The sequence below is a fragment of the Populus euphratica genome, unplaced genomic scaffold, assembly GCF_000495115.2.
Source record: "Populus euphratica unplaced genomic scaffold, PopEup_1.0 scaffold1412.1, whole genome shotgun sequence".
Classification (NCBI taxonomy): Eukaryota; Viridiplantae; Streptophyta; class Magnoliopsida; order Malpighiales; family Salicaceae; genus Populus; species Populus euphratica.
The window spans coordinates 1,237-21,621 of record NW_011501258.1 but is presented as its reverse complement, the minus strand read 5'-3'; the positions used below and the strand labels follow the sequence as shown (position 1 = coordinate 21,621).

At 32.5% G+C, this 20,385-nt stretch overlaps 1 protein-coding gene and 1 long non-coding RNA gene across 2 annotated transcripts; one reads left to right on the top strand and one right to left on the bottom strand.

The window, feature by feature from the left end:
* The first annotated feature begins 852 nt into the window (after positions 1 to 852).
* On the top strand, positions 853 to 1,956 carry LOC105117562 (uncharacterized). The gene is made up of 2 exons (XR_840779.1): positions 853 to 1,037; positions 1,801 to 1,956. It is a non-coding gene; the product is annotated as an uncharacterized LOC105117562 (long non-coding RNA).
* A 932-nt stretch (positions 1,957 to 2,888) lies between these two features.
* Positions 2,889 to 13,731, bottom strand: LOC105117561 (translation initiation factor eIF-2B subunit epsilon-like). Its single transcript, XM_011015279.1, has 15 exons — positions 13,363 to 13,731; positions 13,044 to 13,274; positions 12,239 to 12,553; positions 11,757 to 11,864; positions 10,802 to 10,991; positions 9,591 to 9,853; positions 8,325 to 8,451; positions 7,928 to 7,989; positions 6,513 to 6,773; positions 6,351 to 6,427; positions 4,942 to 5,033; positions 4,487 to 4,569; positions 4,005 to 4,076; positions 3,718 to 3,843; positions 2,889 to 3,256 (listed from the first exon to the last, which is right to left on the bottom strand). The coding sequence occupies exons 1-15, from the start codon at positions 13,498 to 13,500 to the stop codon at positions 3,224 to 3,226; spliced, it is 2,178 nt and encodes a 725-aa protein (XP_011013581.1). The 5' UTR covers positions 13,501 to 13,731; the 3' UTR covers positions 2,889 to 3,223.
* Between the last annotated feature and the right edge of the window lie 6,654 nt (positions 13,732 to 20,385).

Below are 20,385 nucleotides of genomic sequence, written 5' to 3'. Positions count from 1 at the left end.
AAATATAAAATCAACACAGGTGAAGATATAGGCAGGTGGAAGCTGGCAAAATTCCTTGTTACCTTGAAGAATTAAAAAATTTTGGATCAAAATTAATAAAATTCAAGTTTTCCTTGAAAAAAATTTCTATTCTTGACCACCTCTAAAAAATAAAATTAAAAAATCTGCTGTGTCCCTGTAGACGGGCTTGCTAAACAGCTTGAAGTTTGATTTCCCTCCACATACTTTGTACAGTGGTCATTATTGCACGATATATTTTATAATGAGACATAAAATTTTATTTATCAAAGTGTTTTTTAACTAATTTTTGTAAAACAAGAAATTGTTTTTCAAAAAATAGCTCAAGAAATTAATACAATTATGTATCAATGTACTAAGCTTAGGAAAGCGACTAGTATAGGTCATCAACCTTGTGAATAGTGAAGTTGATGAAATTTGTGGAGCAAAAAAAATATCTCCTTCCATGTAACCATGTGTAGAGCGAAGTTGATGAGAAAGCATGCATGCATATGTTGACAATTTGGAGGTTTGACCGTTAGGTTTAAGTTGTCGGAAGGTGTTTAAAATTATTTTTTAAAATATTTTTTGTTTCAAAAAATATTAAAATAATAATTTTTTATTTTTTTTCAATTTATTTTTAATATTGTAAAAACACTAAAAATTAATTTTAACAAAAACGGGTTGCATCGCAACCCCAAACGAGAAATTAATATCTATTACAAAGAAGGTTATGGATGACTTTTTCTACTTACTAGTCCAAGGTTGTTCTTGAGATTTCAACACTCCTTATCTCTTAAGCTCTCTTTTCCTTTATCTAATGATGGTCTATATAAATAATGGGACACTACCATTGTTTCTCATCATATTACTAGCTTAACTGCATCTCGAGATACAGGTCCATAGGGCGACTTATTTAAAAGAGAGAAGATGCCACCACCAGGTTGGGGACCGCCGCCGGGAGGACCACCCGGAGGCCCGGGAATTTGTGGCTGCTTTGGCTTCTTATGTGATGGTATCTGCAGGGTTGTGAATTCATGGTGAGTTTTTCTTCTCTTTATTGTTGTTCTTGTTAATTGTAGGTTGCGATGCTTGATCCATGATTGATGATATATATTAGCCCATATTCGTGTTATAACTGACTTTCTTATGAGATATTGTCCTCCTTCGATCTCAAGAGGTATGGTACATGAACTTGTAAGTTTCTTGAATCTTTAATGTTCTAGCCATTATGGTATATCAAATATTATCGATGATCAATTAATTTTCTAAAGAACAAACAATTCACAGAGTATTTATATATGATTTAGGAATATTATGACAATGATAATCTTTTTCTGTAAAAACATGGAATGGAAATATAACACGAGCAGCTAATAAAAAATTGAAGTCCAAGAATTAGTTTGGACAAGCCAAACAAGTCTTTTAGTATAAAGGAGTATAATTCCTTATGCCAACATAACTTAGAATCTTGATTGTGTAAGTAGATCACCTTGTTGTAATCCCTCTGATATCATAATCATGTTCAAATGAGATCTAGAAATTGTTGTTCGGGGATTTTCTTTATTTTTATTTTATTTTTGGAATCCTTTCCTAGTTAGGACTCAAGATTATTGAAGAATTTATTTAAAGTTTTCTTTATGTTTAGAGTTATTAATGATAAACTTTAGTTTTCTATCTTTTTCTGCTATGTGCTGTGTAAAACTAGGCTTTGTTTGTTTTTTACCCGTTGTGAAGAGAAACTAGATTTAATTTATGACAAGGTTCCAAGCAGTGACATGGTTTTGCCTTTTCTGTTGTCAGTTGCTATGTTCTGTGCTGCTGCTGCATCTTTGAAAGGTGTTGTGGACCCATGTTTGGTGGACCGGGCGGTCCTGGCGGTCCAGGCGGTCCAGGTGGTCCAGGTCGTTTCTGATCACCGCATGTTGACTTGTTGATTGTTATGAACACAATCGTGGCCTAAATAGTGGGATAGAGATTGGCGACTTTCTTCGGTCGTTTCTGATCACCGCATGTTGACTTGCTGATTGTTATGAACACAATCGTGGCTTAAATAGTGGGATAGAGATTTGCGACTTTCTTCTTCGAGTACCTTGTATTGTTGTTCATTTCTACGGTTATGTGATAGCACAACCAGAGGTAGTTTTTAATCGTATTTTTACGTCTTGTAATAATATTACAATATGGGAGTGCTGCTTTTCTTTCCTCAACTCATGATCACGCATTTGTCGGTCTTGTTTAATTCGAGATTATTTCTTGCAATGTGACTGCCTCCCTTGAGAAGTGGATAGTGTGACCTAAGCATTGATGGTGATTAAGAAAACCTTGTTGCCAGAGCAGCAATGGATTCCAAGGGTTCTCCCTCACTTTCTCAATGGGAAGGCTGCAGGTTGAACCAAGGCAAAAAAAGGAACATGGAAGCATGGTTATCATACTGGGCACTTGGCCAGATCGACCCCAAATCTACCCAAGACGACATTGTTTTGACATCATTTTAAACAAAAAAATAATAATCATAAAACAACCCTTTGTTAAGTCATGTCAGGTCAGGTTTAATAACCATGCCAGGAATCAATTATAAAAGGGGGTGAGACTAAAAGCAGAGGGTGTCATTTGAACTTCAAGAATATTAGATTCAAGTCTTGTAAGGAAACAAATTCAGTAAATTGAGGAGCATAAACAATCGTTTCAAGACCATCAAGACGTGCCCTGCTGCACAAAACCTAGATTTTCTGATCCCTTCCACAGGTCACCTCAGAGGTTTTAGGTTTGTATGATTAGGGACTTGCCATCAATAGACATTAGACAATATCCTGATGCACCACCGACTATTGGCCAATTCCAAAAGGTCCATATGAGGTAAGACTTGAGAAAGAAAAACATCCTTACTGTATTACGAAATGTGTATATTCCACTTTAATTTTCAGAAATTCTAGGGTCCTGAGTACCTCTCCACCGTTATCCACATGTCTTTGTATTGTTCGAGTTAAACCGAAAAACTGGGTCAAAAAAAGCAGTGAATTTGCAAAGAAGAAATTAAATGCTCAATGAGATGAATTTAATTTCCTAAGCGTGGGCAACTAATCAGTTCAAAAGTCCATGGATGTAGCCCCACTTTACAACCTCAATACAACATAAAGAGAGTACATCCATGTGACCTACATGGCTGTCTCAATTTCAAAGCTAAAGCTTAGAGCACAAAACCAAAACCAAATCCTTTCCAATCTCAATCTTCTTCTTCAGATGCCTCTCTCAACCACTACAACAAAGATGAATATAAAATGTGAACTCGCACGTTATATGATGCAATAATAGCATCATGCGTCAAGTTTAGGGGAGCTATCCAATAAAAGAATAGTAGTATAAGAAGAAGAAAAAAATGTTTGGCAAAGATTTCAATGACTTAAGTATTCATAGGCTGCAATCCAGAGCTCATCCAACTCTATATGTGCACGTCCTCTATCCTTCTAACTCTCATAGTAGCATGGGCAAACAATCATGCATGATTGATGGAACATATCAGAGAGGGAGTTATTAAGGCCCAGAGCTTCTCTGAATTTATTTACCAGGCTGTGACTATGAAGGCTCCTACTTGTGTGAGAAACAGGATAGAACCCGTGACAGCCAACACAGACAATTGGCATCCAAGCATGGAAGATGCAGTGTGATTGCATATGTAACTAATTCATTAAACAGTAAGGTTAGAGTATTAAATCTTACTTGAATGAGTTTTTCTGACTGCTTGACAAAAACTTTATCTGATTCTTCAGCATCTTTTTTCTCATCAGCCCACCTCAATATGGCATCCTCTTCTAAAATGTCTTTATCATATAAAATATGCAAAATCTGAGAGAAAATCATATGACCCGATCACCAACATGACAAACAACAGTTTACATTCACCTATTGAAGCATCAATAAAGATTTTTTTTTTGGATCGAGGCCAGCATATCAGAAGTTATTAATGCATAGAGATCAATAAACATAATCCAAGAAAATAAAAATACCTGGGAAAAATGGGGCGAGAACTCCTTAACAGATTCCAGACACATTTCTTCAAATTTCATTATCACTTCAATCTGTACAAGTGATATCAAGTTAACACCCATGGACAACTGAGGGAACTGTTTATGAAATGAACTATCTTATCCATCCAAATTCTTCATGAAAGCAACAATCAGAACTATTTTAAAGATTTCTTCAAGTGAGAAATCACCTTGGCAGTCAGAGTGCATGACAGGAAGAAACAGAATAAGTGATTTAGCGGGAAAACATATCTGTTTTCCCTATAAATTAATAAATGGAAGTAAAACTCCAATATTCACTCCAATAGTAGGATATTATACAGAAGTAATAAAAAGATTGTCAATAGAGAACGAATATATAAAGATTTGAATGAGGTTTCTCTCTGAAAAGATGATATAAGACTGATAAAAGATGATGAAAGATATGTAAAGAATGGCTAGTCAAGAAGATCAACAATGCAAACCTGGTCATCTATTTCCTTTGAATAGAACTTTAGAAGGTTGTTCCATGCATCTATAATGCTTGCTGCATTTTTTCGCAATTCACCTGAAAGGTTACATGAAATATTAATTGAAGCCACAGAGTTTGATTCATCCCTCCTACCCAACAATAAGAAAAAAGAAATAATAAAAGCAATCACAATTGTGAAGGGGTTAGAAGCAGGAATTAGTTTTCAAATCATGACAGATTCAAAGCATCATTTAATGTGTTCCATCCTACCTTGCCTAACAAGCAAAATGAAATAGGTTAATCGTTATGCCCATAAAATATTACCCCTTATCTAGAGATATTCACAAAATTTCCAACGTATTTTCACTCATCAAGAACAAATTATTGTCTCAGATCATTCATAGAAAAGAAAATAATTCACTTGCATGAATGTGTAGTACAATATGGCACAAGTACAGAAGTATTTACCAGCAGTAGCATGTGGAATCTCTAATGCCTGTTTCATCATTGCATAAAATATTGCCCCAGCACAGTCTGCGGATGTCATGTTGTATGACAACCTAAAAATTGAAATGGGAAATGAAATTAAAGATAGAATGCATAACTTTGAGCAATTATATGTTGTTGATAATATTAAACAGAAAAGGGAAGATAAAAATAAAAATGGTTAGGCAATCAAGAGGAAAGGGGTAAAAACACATCATCCATATTAAACCTCACACAGGCAAGGCTAAGATGAAGGTTTCAGACAAATTAGTTCTATCAATTCAATATTTTCCAGAATGCAACCATTCTTCCAAACTTTTTCCTTCAATGAGTTCAAAGGATTAGGTTTGAAAGGTTCACAAGGTTAATAATGCTAAAGAGGATGAAAAATATAGCGATAATTTAAAAATTGACTAGCAAAACAAATGTGTCGAATATTTGATACATTATGGGAGACATGGTTATGAACTACTTGTCCACTATTCAGAAGCAGTAGAGGAAGAAGCAGAGTTAAACAGGCAATAATACCTGTTCATGAGCCAAATACAACAGTCCCTTACAATATTTAATATCACCTTATTTATATGTATTTAAAGAATTTTATAGAAAATATAATTTAATAATCACTCATCTAGATAAAATTATGAGCTTTTTATATATCATTACTCACATTTTATGTGAAAGTTTGTCCATCCTACATCTAATAGAAAGTTATGAAGAGAAGACTACTAGTTGAACAAGACTGAGTGGTGTTACAGGTTCAAACAAAGGTCAAAACAGGATCTTAAAATGAAATAAAAAATAATAATTAATACTAATCACAGAATTATTGACTATATCAGCCATTTATCGAATTCCGTTTACCAAGGGGATTCCAACTGCCTCCTATTTCAGCCCTGGCAGATGATGGTAACAAAGCCACTCAAAGGTTCAAAACTCAAACATTATTTCTTCTATTGACTCGGGAAAGGCTAGGCATCATGACATGTACAGTTTTGTGCATGAAAACAAGCAAAAACACTAAATCAAATGGTTCAGTGCAAGCTTTCAGCCAGAGACACAAACCTGGGATCTTTTATGTGTTTCAATAGACAATTGATAATAAGCCTTTATTAAATAAATTATTTAAAAGAAATAAACTAAAAATCAGAATAAGGTATTAGTAAGCCAAAAGAGGTAACCAGAGGAAGGAGAACAGGTTAAAAGGTAGAAAATTATCAACTTTTGACGATGAGTCTTCATTATACACGTGTAGATTATTATGTATGAAAATGAACTTAATAAACTTATTTACCCTGTAAAGTATTGATAAATAGGCATCTGCATTATGAGCATCAATACGAGATCTATGTTATGGGTCCAGTTAAGAAAACAAAAATAATCTAACATACCGCAGAGAGTTCATTTCAAGAATTACATCAGGTACTTTGATATTCTCATTAACAGCCCTCAAAAAAGTTGCTTCAACCTGCAAAACATAGTGGAATATTCAAGGTTTTGTGGGAACTATCAGTGAAATTTTTGCTGTCATCCAAATGCTGCATGATTTTCACCTCTTTCTCGTAGTAAATGGAATCATCTCTGGAATCTTCAGCATCATCATCTTCAGAATCAGTACCATTACGACCAGGCTTCAACTCCCCAGAAGTTGAGAGAGCATTTCCATCTAGATTTAAGAATTCCAAATCATCCTCCAAAGATTGAGTGGCCTCAGCAAGTTTATCAGCAGGAATGGGTGCAACTGAATGTCTCCATTCTTCCTCGTGACCTCCCTCACATATTGACCAAACATGGCCAACACCACCAGGCCCAAGCTGAAAACTCATAAAAGATATCAAGAAAGAGCAGAAACATATTCAGACTAACAATAGCATATGATGATTATCAGATTACAATAGCAAGGCTCAACGCTGTGTTTTTTTTTCTTTTTGAGGATAGAAAAAATATGTTATTAGATAAGAACAGTAAATTCATAGAGATGAAGGACGAGAATTCTGCCAAGGCAGATATACAAAATCTGAAACAACAAAATGTGAATGACCCAGCTCACAGTTTTTCTACAAACTTCATGTCTGTTATTACTAGGAAAACTCTATACGCATTTCTCGATGTGAACCTTAGCCTCAACCCCAAATGACTGGTGTAAGGACAGCATCTGTGACAGAGGGTTGTGAAGTGCACTAAGAGAAAATTTGAATTCATAACTTAATCTGACCAGCATCCCATTTGCTTGCCAAAGAAAAGGAGAAGCAGGTGACTAATAGGTAACACACTTTTTACTGAGAAGTAACAGATTAGCATGCCTAAAAACCCTGTCTCATTGTATAATTAGAGTGAGGAATTGGTTCCCCACAGATAAGCAATAATTAAATGTGTAGTCTTTGCTGTAGAAAATTATTAAGATTTACTCAATTCCATCACCCAAATAAATACAATAGCTCTTGTCAGCATCTTGCGCCCTCTGCACAAAGACTATATAAACTCACTGATAATGGAAATCATACAACTAAACTAGGAATTATAATAAATCATCCCACAAAATTCCATTTGCCTTTCACCAAAATGCTACAGAGTCACAAGACCAAATGGCCATGTGATCTAAGTCTTTAAGGATTATTACAATTCAGACTCTCCTGAACTACTGTTTTTCAGCAGGCAAAATAAGTGTTGGAGCCAAAAGTCAAATAGCACTGACATATGAAACTTTAATCACTATCACATCCCTCCCAAGTATTTGATACCATGGAGAAACCTTGTTAAGCAAGGTTGAAATCAAAATTCCATTTATTTTGGCACATTTTTCCCTTGAAGAGAACTTTCCCCGCTCTCATTACAAATTATTTTCACATAAGATACTTTTAATGAAAGGGAAAGAGGAGAGGAATGATAAATCTACAATCAGGCATATAAAACACAACTAAGAGATAGCAATCTCAGGATCATACAGAAACCAAATTTGAAAGCTCACCTGTGATGCAGGCGTCTCAGACATCATTTCCCTATTTAACGTATCCATAGTACACGTAATTGCTGCATATTACACAAATCCACTTATACATTAAGGAATAGAACTATTGTCTCTTCTTCAATATATTCAATTGTTTCATCCTGATAAAATGCAATTCTTGTGCATAACATATCCCCAAAAAATAAAGTGCATCCCTATCAAACGCTGCAGATAGAATATAAATGACAACAAGATGAATAACATCTACCTCAAGAAAAGTAAGACTACAACGTAAATAGTGAAGACAAACGTGTAAAGCTTGTTTCATGCTGATGTAACGTCAATAAAAAAAAAAAAAACAGAACAATATAGCAAAGCTGAAAATACAAGCTACAGCAGGTAAAGCACCAGAGCTTACAAGAATCTACGGTTCCACTGCTATTATCAGCATACTCCAATTCTTCATCACTATCTTCCACAGTTGGCTGCTGATATAAAGACACCTTTGAATAGGAAGGGACAATAAACTGCTGTCCAATCACAACCTGGAGAACAAAAAATATTAATAGAAACACCTTGAGAAAAGATTGCATACATGGATTTTCAATGAATTGTAATTCATAAAGACACCATGATAATATTCAATAGACACATATAACAAAGAAAACATAGAAATGGTATTTTTCCTATTGCATATACAAGAACTAGTTTTGCATGAATCATTAAAACTAAATGATTCTCATAGGAGATTAAGCCTAAGCAAACACCCCCCACCCCCTCCTCCCCAGATGTTATTTATTTATTTGTGGTCTGGGGTGGAGGGGATATTATAAGTAAAAACTTCCAAAAGGGAGTGTTAACCTAAAATAAGGCTTACAAAGAGAAATAAGTCCTGACCATGAAACAGGTTTCTAAATTTCACAGCAAATATCGATTGAAAAACCTCATGAAACTAAAGAAGGCAGAAATGGTCACTAAATCATAAAGACGCCATAAGATTATTCAATGAGCATGACACAAACTTAGACATGTTACTTTCCTAATGCATGCCCAAGAAAATAATAATTCTCATAGAAGAATGAAAAGGGGATTTTTTACATTACCATCTCCAACGTCATCACTGCGAGGCATATATTTCAGGGAAAAGGGTTGTAAGTGAAAACTTCCAAAGGAAATAGCCTAAAGCAAATTTTATGAAGAGAAATAACTCCTCATTAAAAAGAAAGTTTAAAATTTTCACAAAGTAGGTGAGGAATACATGACCATGCCAGCTGAAAATGCAATATAAACTATAGAGAAAAACACAATTACATCATAAAACAATTTTTGGACCTGATAAACTTGAGAGACTTTATGCTTAATTAGTAAACAGTAATTTAATCAAAAATCATTTCTTGTACAAAATCCTTTGAGTTATTTACGGCAAATTAAAACCATGTTATCTGTTCTTATAGAAAACAAAAGTGAAATGCTCAAGCCATGCCCCATCTTATTTAATCAACATTTCAATCCTTAGCAGAAGCATTCCTAAAATAAAATCTTTTTAGTTCAAGTTTCATGTCCAACACGTTTATCAGCATGTGCATCCACAAACTTAGGTAACATACCAAGTTCAAATGCAACAAAAGTCTCATAAGGGAATTCAGCTAAAATTAAACAAAAAAAGAGGAGTTTTAGTTATTACATTGAAAGACAATACCACGCCAGGTTCCAATGCTGCTCCCGATTTTATTACCACTCCATCACATATTATTGCGTGCCTTATGTCACAGCCATCTTCAATAGTGACGCTATCCCATATATAGGAACCTGTTATTGAAACATTTGATCCAATTGAACACCCTTTCCCAATGACAGAATTCGAAATATTGGAGTTGTTCCCAATTCTAGTGCCTTTTCCAATAACAGTAAAAGTACCGATACGTGCAGAACGTGATTGCTCAATTTCTGCCAAAAATCAAAGTCATGAAATAGCTGTCAGCAAAATGATTACAAAAAGATGAGCCAAATGGAAATCATAACTAGTTGGTACTCTCAATGAGATAATGTGTTGATAGGGAGATGGTTAGGTGGGGAAGATACCATGTAAATAATGAGAACAATCACAATAAATAATAATAAGTAGGAAGAAATACCATGTTATCTTCTCATTGTGGAAAACCACTTCACAGTACAAATAAATAGACAGGCTATAGGAAATGAATAAACGATCCATCAGAGCCATAAAACATGCTTGATGTTTCCAACACTGAAAAAATACACTAGTTCTACTACCTAATCCTAGTCAAAGCACTAGGATTTCTTACGTAAGAAAAACACAAGGAAAAAAAGCACAACTATTATGATGAAAAATAGCAAATTACAAATGGAGAACAAGAAAGCATCCTTTTACTGAAGAAGAAAAATAAGGGCCCCAGAGCAAAGAGCTCCCAAATCCTTTCAATAGTAGAACAAAAAAACCCTGAAAACAGCCCCAAGCAGAAGACCATGAGGAAGCTAAGAACAAACCCACCCAGGAAGATGACAATACAGTTTAGAATTTAGATAAAGACTGATTCTCAGATCTTATTCCAAATGTAACCTTTCTATATTTTTTTTTTCCCATTCTTTCTTGTGCAAATCCTCCAATGCATCGATAACAACTCCTTCAACCTGCTCAGAATAACCCATTACACGGGAGGAAACAGGCTCCCAAAAACAAATTAATTAATACAGATGGATCAACTAGAACATAATTCAATCCATCCAGTATAGGTGTGCCAGCAAAAACATAGATCTTGGTAATCAGCAAATAAAATGCAACACAGGATTGCTATTACTAACAATCAATTTCAAATAAAGGGGCAGGGAAATTTAATTACAATAAAATATATAAAGCATGTTTAACATCCATACCTGATGCTCGGTACATCCCTTCTCTTTCAAGATGAGTGGCAGAATTTCCAGAAAACATCACATCTGGTACAAATGGGTAAGTCCACCTTTGAATTATGTCCTTGCTGATAGTGTCATAGCTTCGATAGTTATCAATCCTAGCCGCATAACTTGAGTGAATTTCATGAGTGAATATTTTGTAGCCCATAATCTGAAGCACAGAAATACTGGTCATAAAATAGAATGAAAATTATCATAAAAATTACAACACCAACAGAAAAGATACATTCAATGGAAGATAGTGAGAAAAGTTACAGGTGAAATAAGAACTCAGGAAGTAAAAATCTTGATGTTAAATTTATAATAAACTTGCTACGATGTGAATTTAAAAAAAAAAAGTGAGACGAGATATTGCAAAAAGAAATAAACGTCCATGAATAAATAAATGAAGAGAAATGACTTGAGTGCATCATATCACAACAAGAACAACATTGAATAAAAGTGAAGATTATAGTCTATCATGAACTCTCTTCTTGCAACTCACAGATAGAGCACTTTTTACTTTTTTTGGATCGGTAACATGCAAAAGCATCCATATAAAATTATGAAATTATTTTTGACAGGTAAGAGAAAGAAATTAGTGGTTAGCTAAAATGAAAACTTGAACCTCATGAATTAACTTGAACCTTATTAATTAAGGTTGAGAAAGTTACAATATAAGCCCGGGATTGAGCTAAGCTTTTTGTTTGAGAGGTGTTGTGCTTAAGCTGTAAGATTGAAGATTATGTAAACATGCTTCTTACCTGTTTAACTTGAAACTGTACATGTGCATCTGTGTGCTCATTGTGTGGTGCTGTGAGTAATTAAAACTCATAATCTCATAGATAGGATGTGTATATACATGTAATCATGCATATTATCTCTAGTGAGAGTGCATTTAAAACCCTACAAAAAGACATGCAAGAAAAGAGCATACATCATCAACCAGCAATCCCTTTACAAAATGACGGCGTAGGTGTTGATAGTCAAAGTTGTCAGTGAAAAGACTGAGAACTTCCTGGGAGCAGATATCAATATAACAATCCTGTAAATGACAAAATAATACTTTGGTGAGTAGTGATAAACAAAATAATCCACACCATGGATCTTAATCCTGGAAATTAAAATAAAATCAAAATATAAATGAAAAATTAATACTTTGGTGAGTAGTGATAAACAAAATAATCCACACCATGGATCTTAATCCTGGAAATTAAAATAAAATCAAAATATAAATGAAAAATTAATACTTTGGTGAGTAGTGATAAACAAAATAATCCACACCATGGATCTTAACCCTGGAAATTAAAATAAATCAAAATATAAATCTCAATCCATCAAGTGAAAAATAAACTACGGTGGTCATTGCATGGACAAGAAGTAGATCAGGGATTGAGAACACAAATCCAAGGGACACACCTGCTTGTCATTGTGGAGGCAAATGGAAGGATTATCACCAAGCAATGCATTGTCAAGAGGTATAATCCCTCTCAAGTTGTCAGTCTTTTCCTCATAGAAAAGAAGCTGTTTTGTCTGAGGATCTATTGCCAGAAAAAGCTCATCAGTACCAAGCCGTGATTGATGGGTAATTGGAGATAGTTTTGACTGTTTAATAACCATAGTCATCACAGCATTACTGTCTTTCTTCCTTCTCTCTTTATGTTCTTGAATCACTTGTGTGAGAGACATGTTGCTCACTGTATCCCCACTAATAAGTATAAAATCTCCGTTTATCTTCAAACACCAAAAATAAAAATTAAAAATAATCAGCACATTGATGAGTAAACCAAGACAAAACAATCAATTGGTACCCTGCTGCTATGGTTGGTCTAATCTCCATAGACCAAATCTAGGCTGCAACAACTACTCAAGAATTTGACTGCGAGCATAAACATGACAATCATACAAAGAAAATCAACACAAAAAGTTACTATTCTAGCTTCAAAATCACCAAATCAAAAACACACCACCTCACATATTAACAAACAAGCAATCACATTACAAAAATCAATAACAAAACCAAAGCTGATATCATACAAACTTTCTGAAAACATAAAACATACAACAAGCCACTAAAATTCACGGCCACAACGATAATCAACAGAAATTTTTCATGACTACTTCCTTAACTAACTAAGAAATAAACTATAAAGCCAATTATTCAATTCAAGATTTTTTAATAATTTAGTCCCCACTGAATAGGAAACGAGTGAAAAAAACATACCACATTGCGCTCGTAGATCAATCGCAGAGCGTCGCCAGCGCTAACAGAATTATGAGACTCGATAGTTACAACGGAGAAATTCGGCTGCAAAATCCACTCGGATTTCTCCAAATACTCGATAACTTGTTTAGAATGCGCGCAACAGAAAACAAAAACCTCCTCAACTCCAGCAGATTCTAGCCACGCCAATGTGTAATCTATCATCGGCACATTCACCAACGGCAGCAACACCTTCAACAAAACCGAATCAATCGTTTCAAAAAACAATGAACAAATACATGTATTTTATATGCGTATTTTCATACGTATGTGCACGTACTTTAGGGCGTTCAAGTGTGATTGGACGGAATTTGGTGGCAAAGCTATCGGCTAGGAGGATGGCTTGGAGCGGGTGACGGGTGAGGTCCTCTGTATCCTCGGAAACCCTAGCTGCCGCACCCTTTCTCTGTGGAGGCATTTTTTGTTTTGCTCTCTTTTCTTCTCTGCTTTAGGTTGTGATTGCAAAGGGGAAGTGATTAAGGAAGGTAATTAATAATTAATCGATTATGGTTTTTGAAAAACCCTGCTACTGCACTGTCACTGTGAGTTGATCAAACCCCTGTAGTATTTTTGGAGAGGACATTGCAGGGGAGGATTTGTAGTTTGGGGGTTTGGTTCTCTGTGGTTGGGTTTATAGATGGTTTTGCGTAAGCTGATAGAAGGTACACGTGGAATATCTTTGTGTCGCGTGTTTAGGGATTTGAATTTGAAGAAATAGGATTAGAGGTTTGTGTATTGGACTTTGAAGAAATAGGATTAGAGGTTTGTGTATGGGGTGTTGGACCTCAGGCTCGAGTTTTATGGATGTGAGGTTTGATATTTGGGCTTGTGAGACTTTGGGCTTTTTAAGAAATGTATGTGGGCTTTATTTGAGGTACCAGGTTCGGGACGAAAGGGGGATTTTGAAGTAAAAATATTCCTAAAAAATTGGATTATAAAAAATTTAAATTTTAGACAAATGTACTCCCAAACTCATTTTAAAATATTTTTTATGTAAAAATATATTAAAATATTATTTTTACATCAATACATTAAAATAATTTGAAAACACCTAAAAAATATTATTATAAAATAAAAAATTAATCTTTTTTAAAAACATTTTTGAAATATAAAAATAAATAAAATGAAACATGGATCACCACAACTTTCATTGTTGATATCATCAGTACAATGTGCATTCCGGTGCTTGGTAAAATAAAAAATTAATCTTTTTTAAAAACACTTTTGAAATAAAAAAATAAATAAAATGAAACATATATTACCACAACTTTCATTATTTTTTTAATATCAGTAGTACCATGTGCATCCGGTGCTTGGTCTAGCGGTGGAAAGAACATGTCTCTTTCCACTGCACCTGGGTTTGAGCCCTGGCGTGCATGTCTGTCATCCCCGCGGTGACTTACATGTCTATTGGGTTTACAGGGTATTCAGTGAGCCGTGGGGATTAATCGTAGTGTTCGCAAACTGACCCGGACACCCCACATAAATCAAAAAAAAATATATATATATATCATCAGTACCATGCTGTCAAAAGTATTAAAAGCATAATAATAAAGGTTATGTTTTAAAGTATTTCTTATTTAAAAATAAATTAAAATGATAATTTTTTATTTTTTAAAATTTATTTTTAATATTGTTATATTAAAATAATCTAAAAAAATTATTTTTAAACAAAATAAATTCAAATTCTAAATAAACAGCATTTCCAAGCACCCTTCAAACTTACATCACCACAACTTTATCATCGTGATTCTCATTATCTCCATTATCAATGTCCTCACAACTACTTTCATCAGTTTATTTTAACAACCATTGATAGAAAAAAAAAAAACTATCTTTTTTTTTCTCAAGAAGATAAATGTGCTTCAACAATCCTTCCCAGTAAACCATCTATCCTTCCGTAACCCAACACGTCACGTATTGGACCAAGCCATTTGAGGTTAATCGTGTTCAATTTGAGCTTAAACAAGTCCCGTACGTGACATGAGTTTGATTCTTTCAAATTGATAAAGAACATAAATCATTGGAGGGTTGACATAGGTTATTTTTTAATCCTTAAAGATCAAATCAAAGGATACTTTAATGTCTTTTTATCCTTTATACCATCTTCTTTACCTGTAGTGTATTGACTGCTAATTTAGACTTCAAATGCATTCCTTGAGGCTCGTTCATGGTAGAGATCAAGGCCTAACGTCTAAAATGTGTATTTCATAACTTGTCCATAGATAAATGATGACATCTTTCCGTGTTTTTTTTTTAAAAAAAATTATTAAAAATTAATTTTTTTATTAGATTATTTTGATCCACTGATTTTAAAATTATTTTTTAAAAAATAAAAAATTATTTTAATATATTTTAATATAAAAAACACTTTAAAAACTAATCATAGTTATATTTTTAAATAGATTGATATGTTTTAATAATATTTTTTTATTTTTTAAAATATATTTTTAACACAATTCAATAATAAATAAAAATTAAAGTAAAAAAAATTGAAAAGCATAGTTGAACCGTATGAATAAACAGTGCTAAAGAAACTAAAAAAAAAAAAAAACAGGGGGAAAGAAATGCAAAGAAAAGACTTCCACCTTCTTCTGTTTTTTGATCTCATCGACAGTTGACAATTGACAGTGTCTGCATAATGTCAAGCACAATAATTTAGAACATGCGAGAGAGAAAGGAGAAGAAACCCAGAAATTTTTAGGTGCATAGAAAATAATTAGAATATTTTCGCTCAAGCTCGAAAATATTTTTATTATTGTTAATTTTTTTTTTGCCTCTCTCTCTCTCTCATGGAATATTATCTTTTGTTGAGAAAGCATTGGCAATTATTATTTTTATCACTATAAATTTTTTTAAAGAAAAGCTTGGACTGTTATTAAATCCTGACTTTAAATTAACATATTTGTTTTCTTGGACTGTTATTAAATCCTGACTTTAAATTAATATATTTTTTTTATCAAAAATAATTTTTTTTAAAAAAAAAACTATTAACAGGTATTTTAATATAATTTTTTTAAAATCAATTATAATTACACTCTCAAACAACTTCTATATGTAAGTTCAACTGAAATAATTAAGACATGGTGCAATGGACCGACTTATCATCATCATTTCCGTTTTACAATTTGCTGTTCATGTTGTTAGTATTATCCCTTTACATACAGTATATTATCAATTGTCGATAGTGTTATTGTTAATTTAACAACTCCAAACTGTGGCCTGCCTGCCTCTGAATACATACAACAAATTTATTAAAAGCACAGAGCAAAATTATTCATGTTTTACAAAGCATCAATATAAAAGAAATGGTTTTAGATAAATAAATTTAATGAGCTAGAAATATTTTCATAACACTTCAAGTGGTTGGAATTTTTCAAAAAATATAATTAGAAACAGAATTTCAAACAAATAAAAATAATTTTATCAATTCTATAACCGATAAATTCAATAAAATAACTAACTCATAAAAAAAATTTAATTATTGAGAGTTATTTAAGTAAAACATGAATCACTAGGATAAACTAGATTAACTTTTTTTAGATAGTATAATTTATTTATTTTTTAAAAAAATTTAATGTTAATCAGATCAATTTTGAACCGGGCTATCCACGGTCGAGCAAATTATTAAAAATATGATTAGATGAGCCGGGATTTATCAAGTAAATGTCTAATTTGATTGAATTATAAATCAGATAGATACGGGTCAAGCTCAGATTCCTTACTTTTCTAGAAGAACCTACGCATGTTTGTTTTTTTCACAACGTTAATTACGTCCGAGACCTGTCAACAGATCGGTGCAGAGAACATGGTCAGCAGTACTAATTTAATAAGCACAGAAGCTGCCAAAGATTTCTCCCAGCCAGCTAATTAACTAGATCCGATCCGATCCGATCCGATCCAATCCACATCTTCATTTTTCGTTTTCACATTGCAGCAAGCCCGACAGCTTATCAGACATACAATAACCAGTGCAGATTATCACATCTGCAGTTGCACAGCCAAGTGTATCGGAATAGCTCAAGCTTCTTGTCCGAAGCCTGCTGGCAACTTGGGGGGGAATTTTTAGAATAGCTCAAGCTTCTTGTCCGAAGCCTGTTGGCAGCTGGGGAGAAAATTTTTAAATTTTATATTTTCTAACATGGTAATATTAAAAATATATTTTAAAAAATAAAATATATTTTTTTAAAATTACCAATAATTTGAAAATTTATCGATTATTCAAGCTCATGGACTGTCAATCAGATGGTATTTTATTCACCACCGGGAATCACCAATCCAGTTTCTTAACGTGCACACCAAAACAAGGGTAGATTATAATTTAATTACGTAAGTTACTGATTAATTAATCAATCTTTGTTTAATAAAAACAATTGAATAATCCATTATTCAGTGCTAACCACTCCCAGTTTAATGTCATTTCAAGAGTTGTTCTAGATTTTGTGTGTCCAGCATCCCAATTTATGGTGTGTATTTTTAAAATATTTTTTTGAATTGAAATATATTAAAAAATATTTTCAGAATTTCTTTTTTAATTTTGACACCAACAAGATAAAATTATCAAAAAAATATATAAAAAAACATCAGTTTTATTATCAATAAATTTTGGTAATAACTTATTTCACATGCCAGAGATAGAATTGTAAATTATAAAATAATTTATATACATGATATTTATTACTGGTGAACATATCATTTTTGCATGCATACAATACTGTATAAAAAAAGCTGCATATATTTACCAGAATTAAAACTTTTTTCTCAAAACCGAGGATAATCATAATCGACTAGATTTGTTCAGCCTTCTTACAAACTATCTGTGACAATACTATTTATGAATTATAATAATATTAAAATAGTATCTATCAATCAATTTCTCAAGGTGACAGTAGAGTGCAAGAAACACGGTGCACCCATCTTTGTCAATGCCCTTGTTTTTTTACTTTCTTCGTGACACCGGAGGAGAATGTCAATTTTGCCGTTAAAAGCGCTTCCTTGTCTCTGAAGTTTCTAAAACCCGATTTTTTTTTATTATAAGTATTTAAATTAATTTATATGTATTTTAATTAATTTTTTATAATTTTATAATTAATTATTATATAATTTTTTTATGATCATCAGTAGCACTTAAAATGATAATTTTTTTAAAAAATATATCTATTATATGATTAGTTGAGTTATACATTTTAAAATTACAAAAAAAACCCAATCAACTCTTAATGTGAGTCGTGTTTGTGTTTGATAATATAGTAAGTTGTTTTACCTAGTATTTTTTATTTTTAAAAATAATATATCAAAACAATATAAAAGTATATTTTTATAAAAGAGACGATTTACTTACTTGGTAGCAGGATTCCACAACGTGGAGTGAGTTGGACATCTCCCGGCACGGCTCTCGCTCGACAAAAATCATTGCCAAATTTCAAAAATCAAAGGGCAATATTATATATTTTTTTATAAAAGAGACGGTTAATTAGAGCTGTATTCAAATACAGAACTGCAAGTTAGGCAGCTGGGTAGGTCTGGACAAATGCACAGGGGGGAGGTGTCGTCTTCTTTCCCAGAAGAAGTGCATGTAAAAAGTAAGTAAATCGCCATCATGCAGGTCTAGGAAAAGAAAACTGAACTTTAACTTTATATTGATAGATCTGTGACAACCAATCCTCTCCAGGGAGAGGTTGTTCTTCATGAGACTTCCATTGATTTTTTTTTCCAGCCCCATGGATCTGAACCACATGCAGCTCCTCTTAGTTAATGATGCTGCTGGGTGGTATGGCCCGTGAACGTTACCTTACGTTCTTCTTTCTTTCTTTTTATTTATTAGGTTGATATAAATATCTTTTTATAAGTATATGTATATGATGATTACTATTAGAATGGATAAATTAGGCTTAATATTCTTTTTAACAACGAATTAGTATAATTATTAATTACATTGGATATGATATATCTATTTGACGGTGTGGTAGCTTTTAGTTTTAGAATTTTTTTAAAAATCTACTTATTTTTTAAAAAATACCAAATTAATTTTTTAGTGTTTACAATAATTTTGATATAATGATATAAAATTTTATTTGATATATTTCTAGTAAAAATACATATTTAAAAAATATTATCTACCACAATACTGAACAGATATAAAATACTAACTTTAAACAACTTTTATATAAAATGTAAATAAATTCAATTCAAAATAATTACGAAGAATTGAAATATTGAATCCAAATAAAAAAAATGATAAAAAATATTTTTTTTCTTATGATTTTTTTTGTTTTTTTGGCTAACAAAATGGAAGGAAATTTACACCAAATATATGCCAAATAAATGTGTATGCTTTTTTTTTTTATGACAAGAATATCTAAACACAATGGAATCCTTTTTCTAGTAGGGCTAAATTCAAAGATTACAACAAATTAATTCTCTCTTGTCTATTCTAATTAATTCAATGGTGCAGTGGGTGTTTGACATTGAGATTAAATTTATTTTTATTAATTTTTTTTTAAAAATTAGTTTTTATAAACTATTTTAATATACTAATATTAAAAATAATTTTTTTTTTAAATAATAATATATTTAAAAAATATATTTTAAAAAATAACTTGTATCACACCATATTAAGCCCCGAGGCATGAAGGACACCTCTTTTCCTTAATTCAAGCAATCAATAAAAAAAATCAGACCTTTGTAACGTCTTCTCCATTCCATCCCTTTCGTTATATTCATTAATAACAATAATAATATGCCCAAAACACATTAAAGATGCATTCATTGTGAATTAATAATCATGCCAGATATATGATTAAGAAGAATGCAGTCCACAACCTCCCTTCAAGAATGCGATAGGGCAATAATCTGCAGTGTTTACTGTACACAAGAAGAAATTAATTACATGCCGGCTTCCATGCTTGCTTCTCCTCTATACAACATAATACAGGGAGATGAACTGGGTTGAAGTGAGATTTTAATGTATTTATATGATAGAATAATTTCATGGTTTAGGATTAATGTATTTAAGTGATAAAATAATTGCACTAAGTTTCAAGTTCAACAGAAAAAAATATTGATGTAATAAAACCTGGTCGATTTAGTTGGTTTTTTGATGATTCAACCAACTTGTCTAACTTCAATTACATTAATTTTAAATGATAAAATGCAGCTCCTCTTAGTTAATGATGCTGCTGAGTGGTATGGCCCGTGAACGTTACTTTACGTTCTTCTTTTTTCTTTTTATTTATCAGATTGATATAAATATCTTTTCATAAGTATATGTATATGATGATTAGTATTAGAATGGATATGTTAG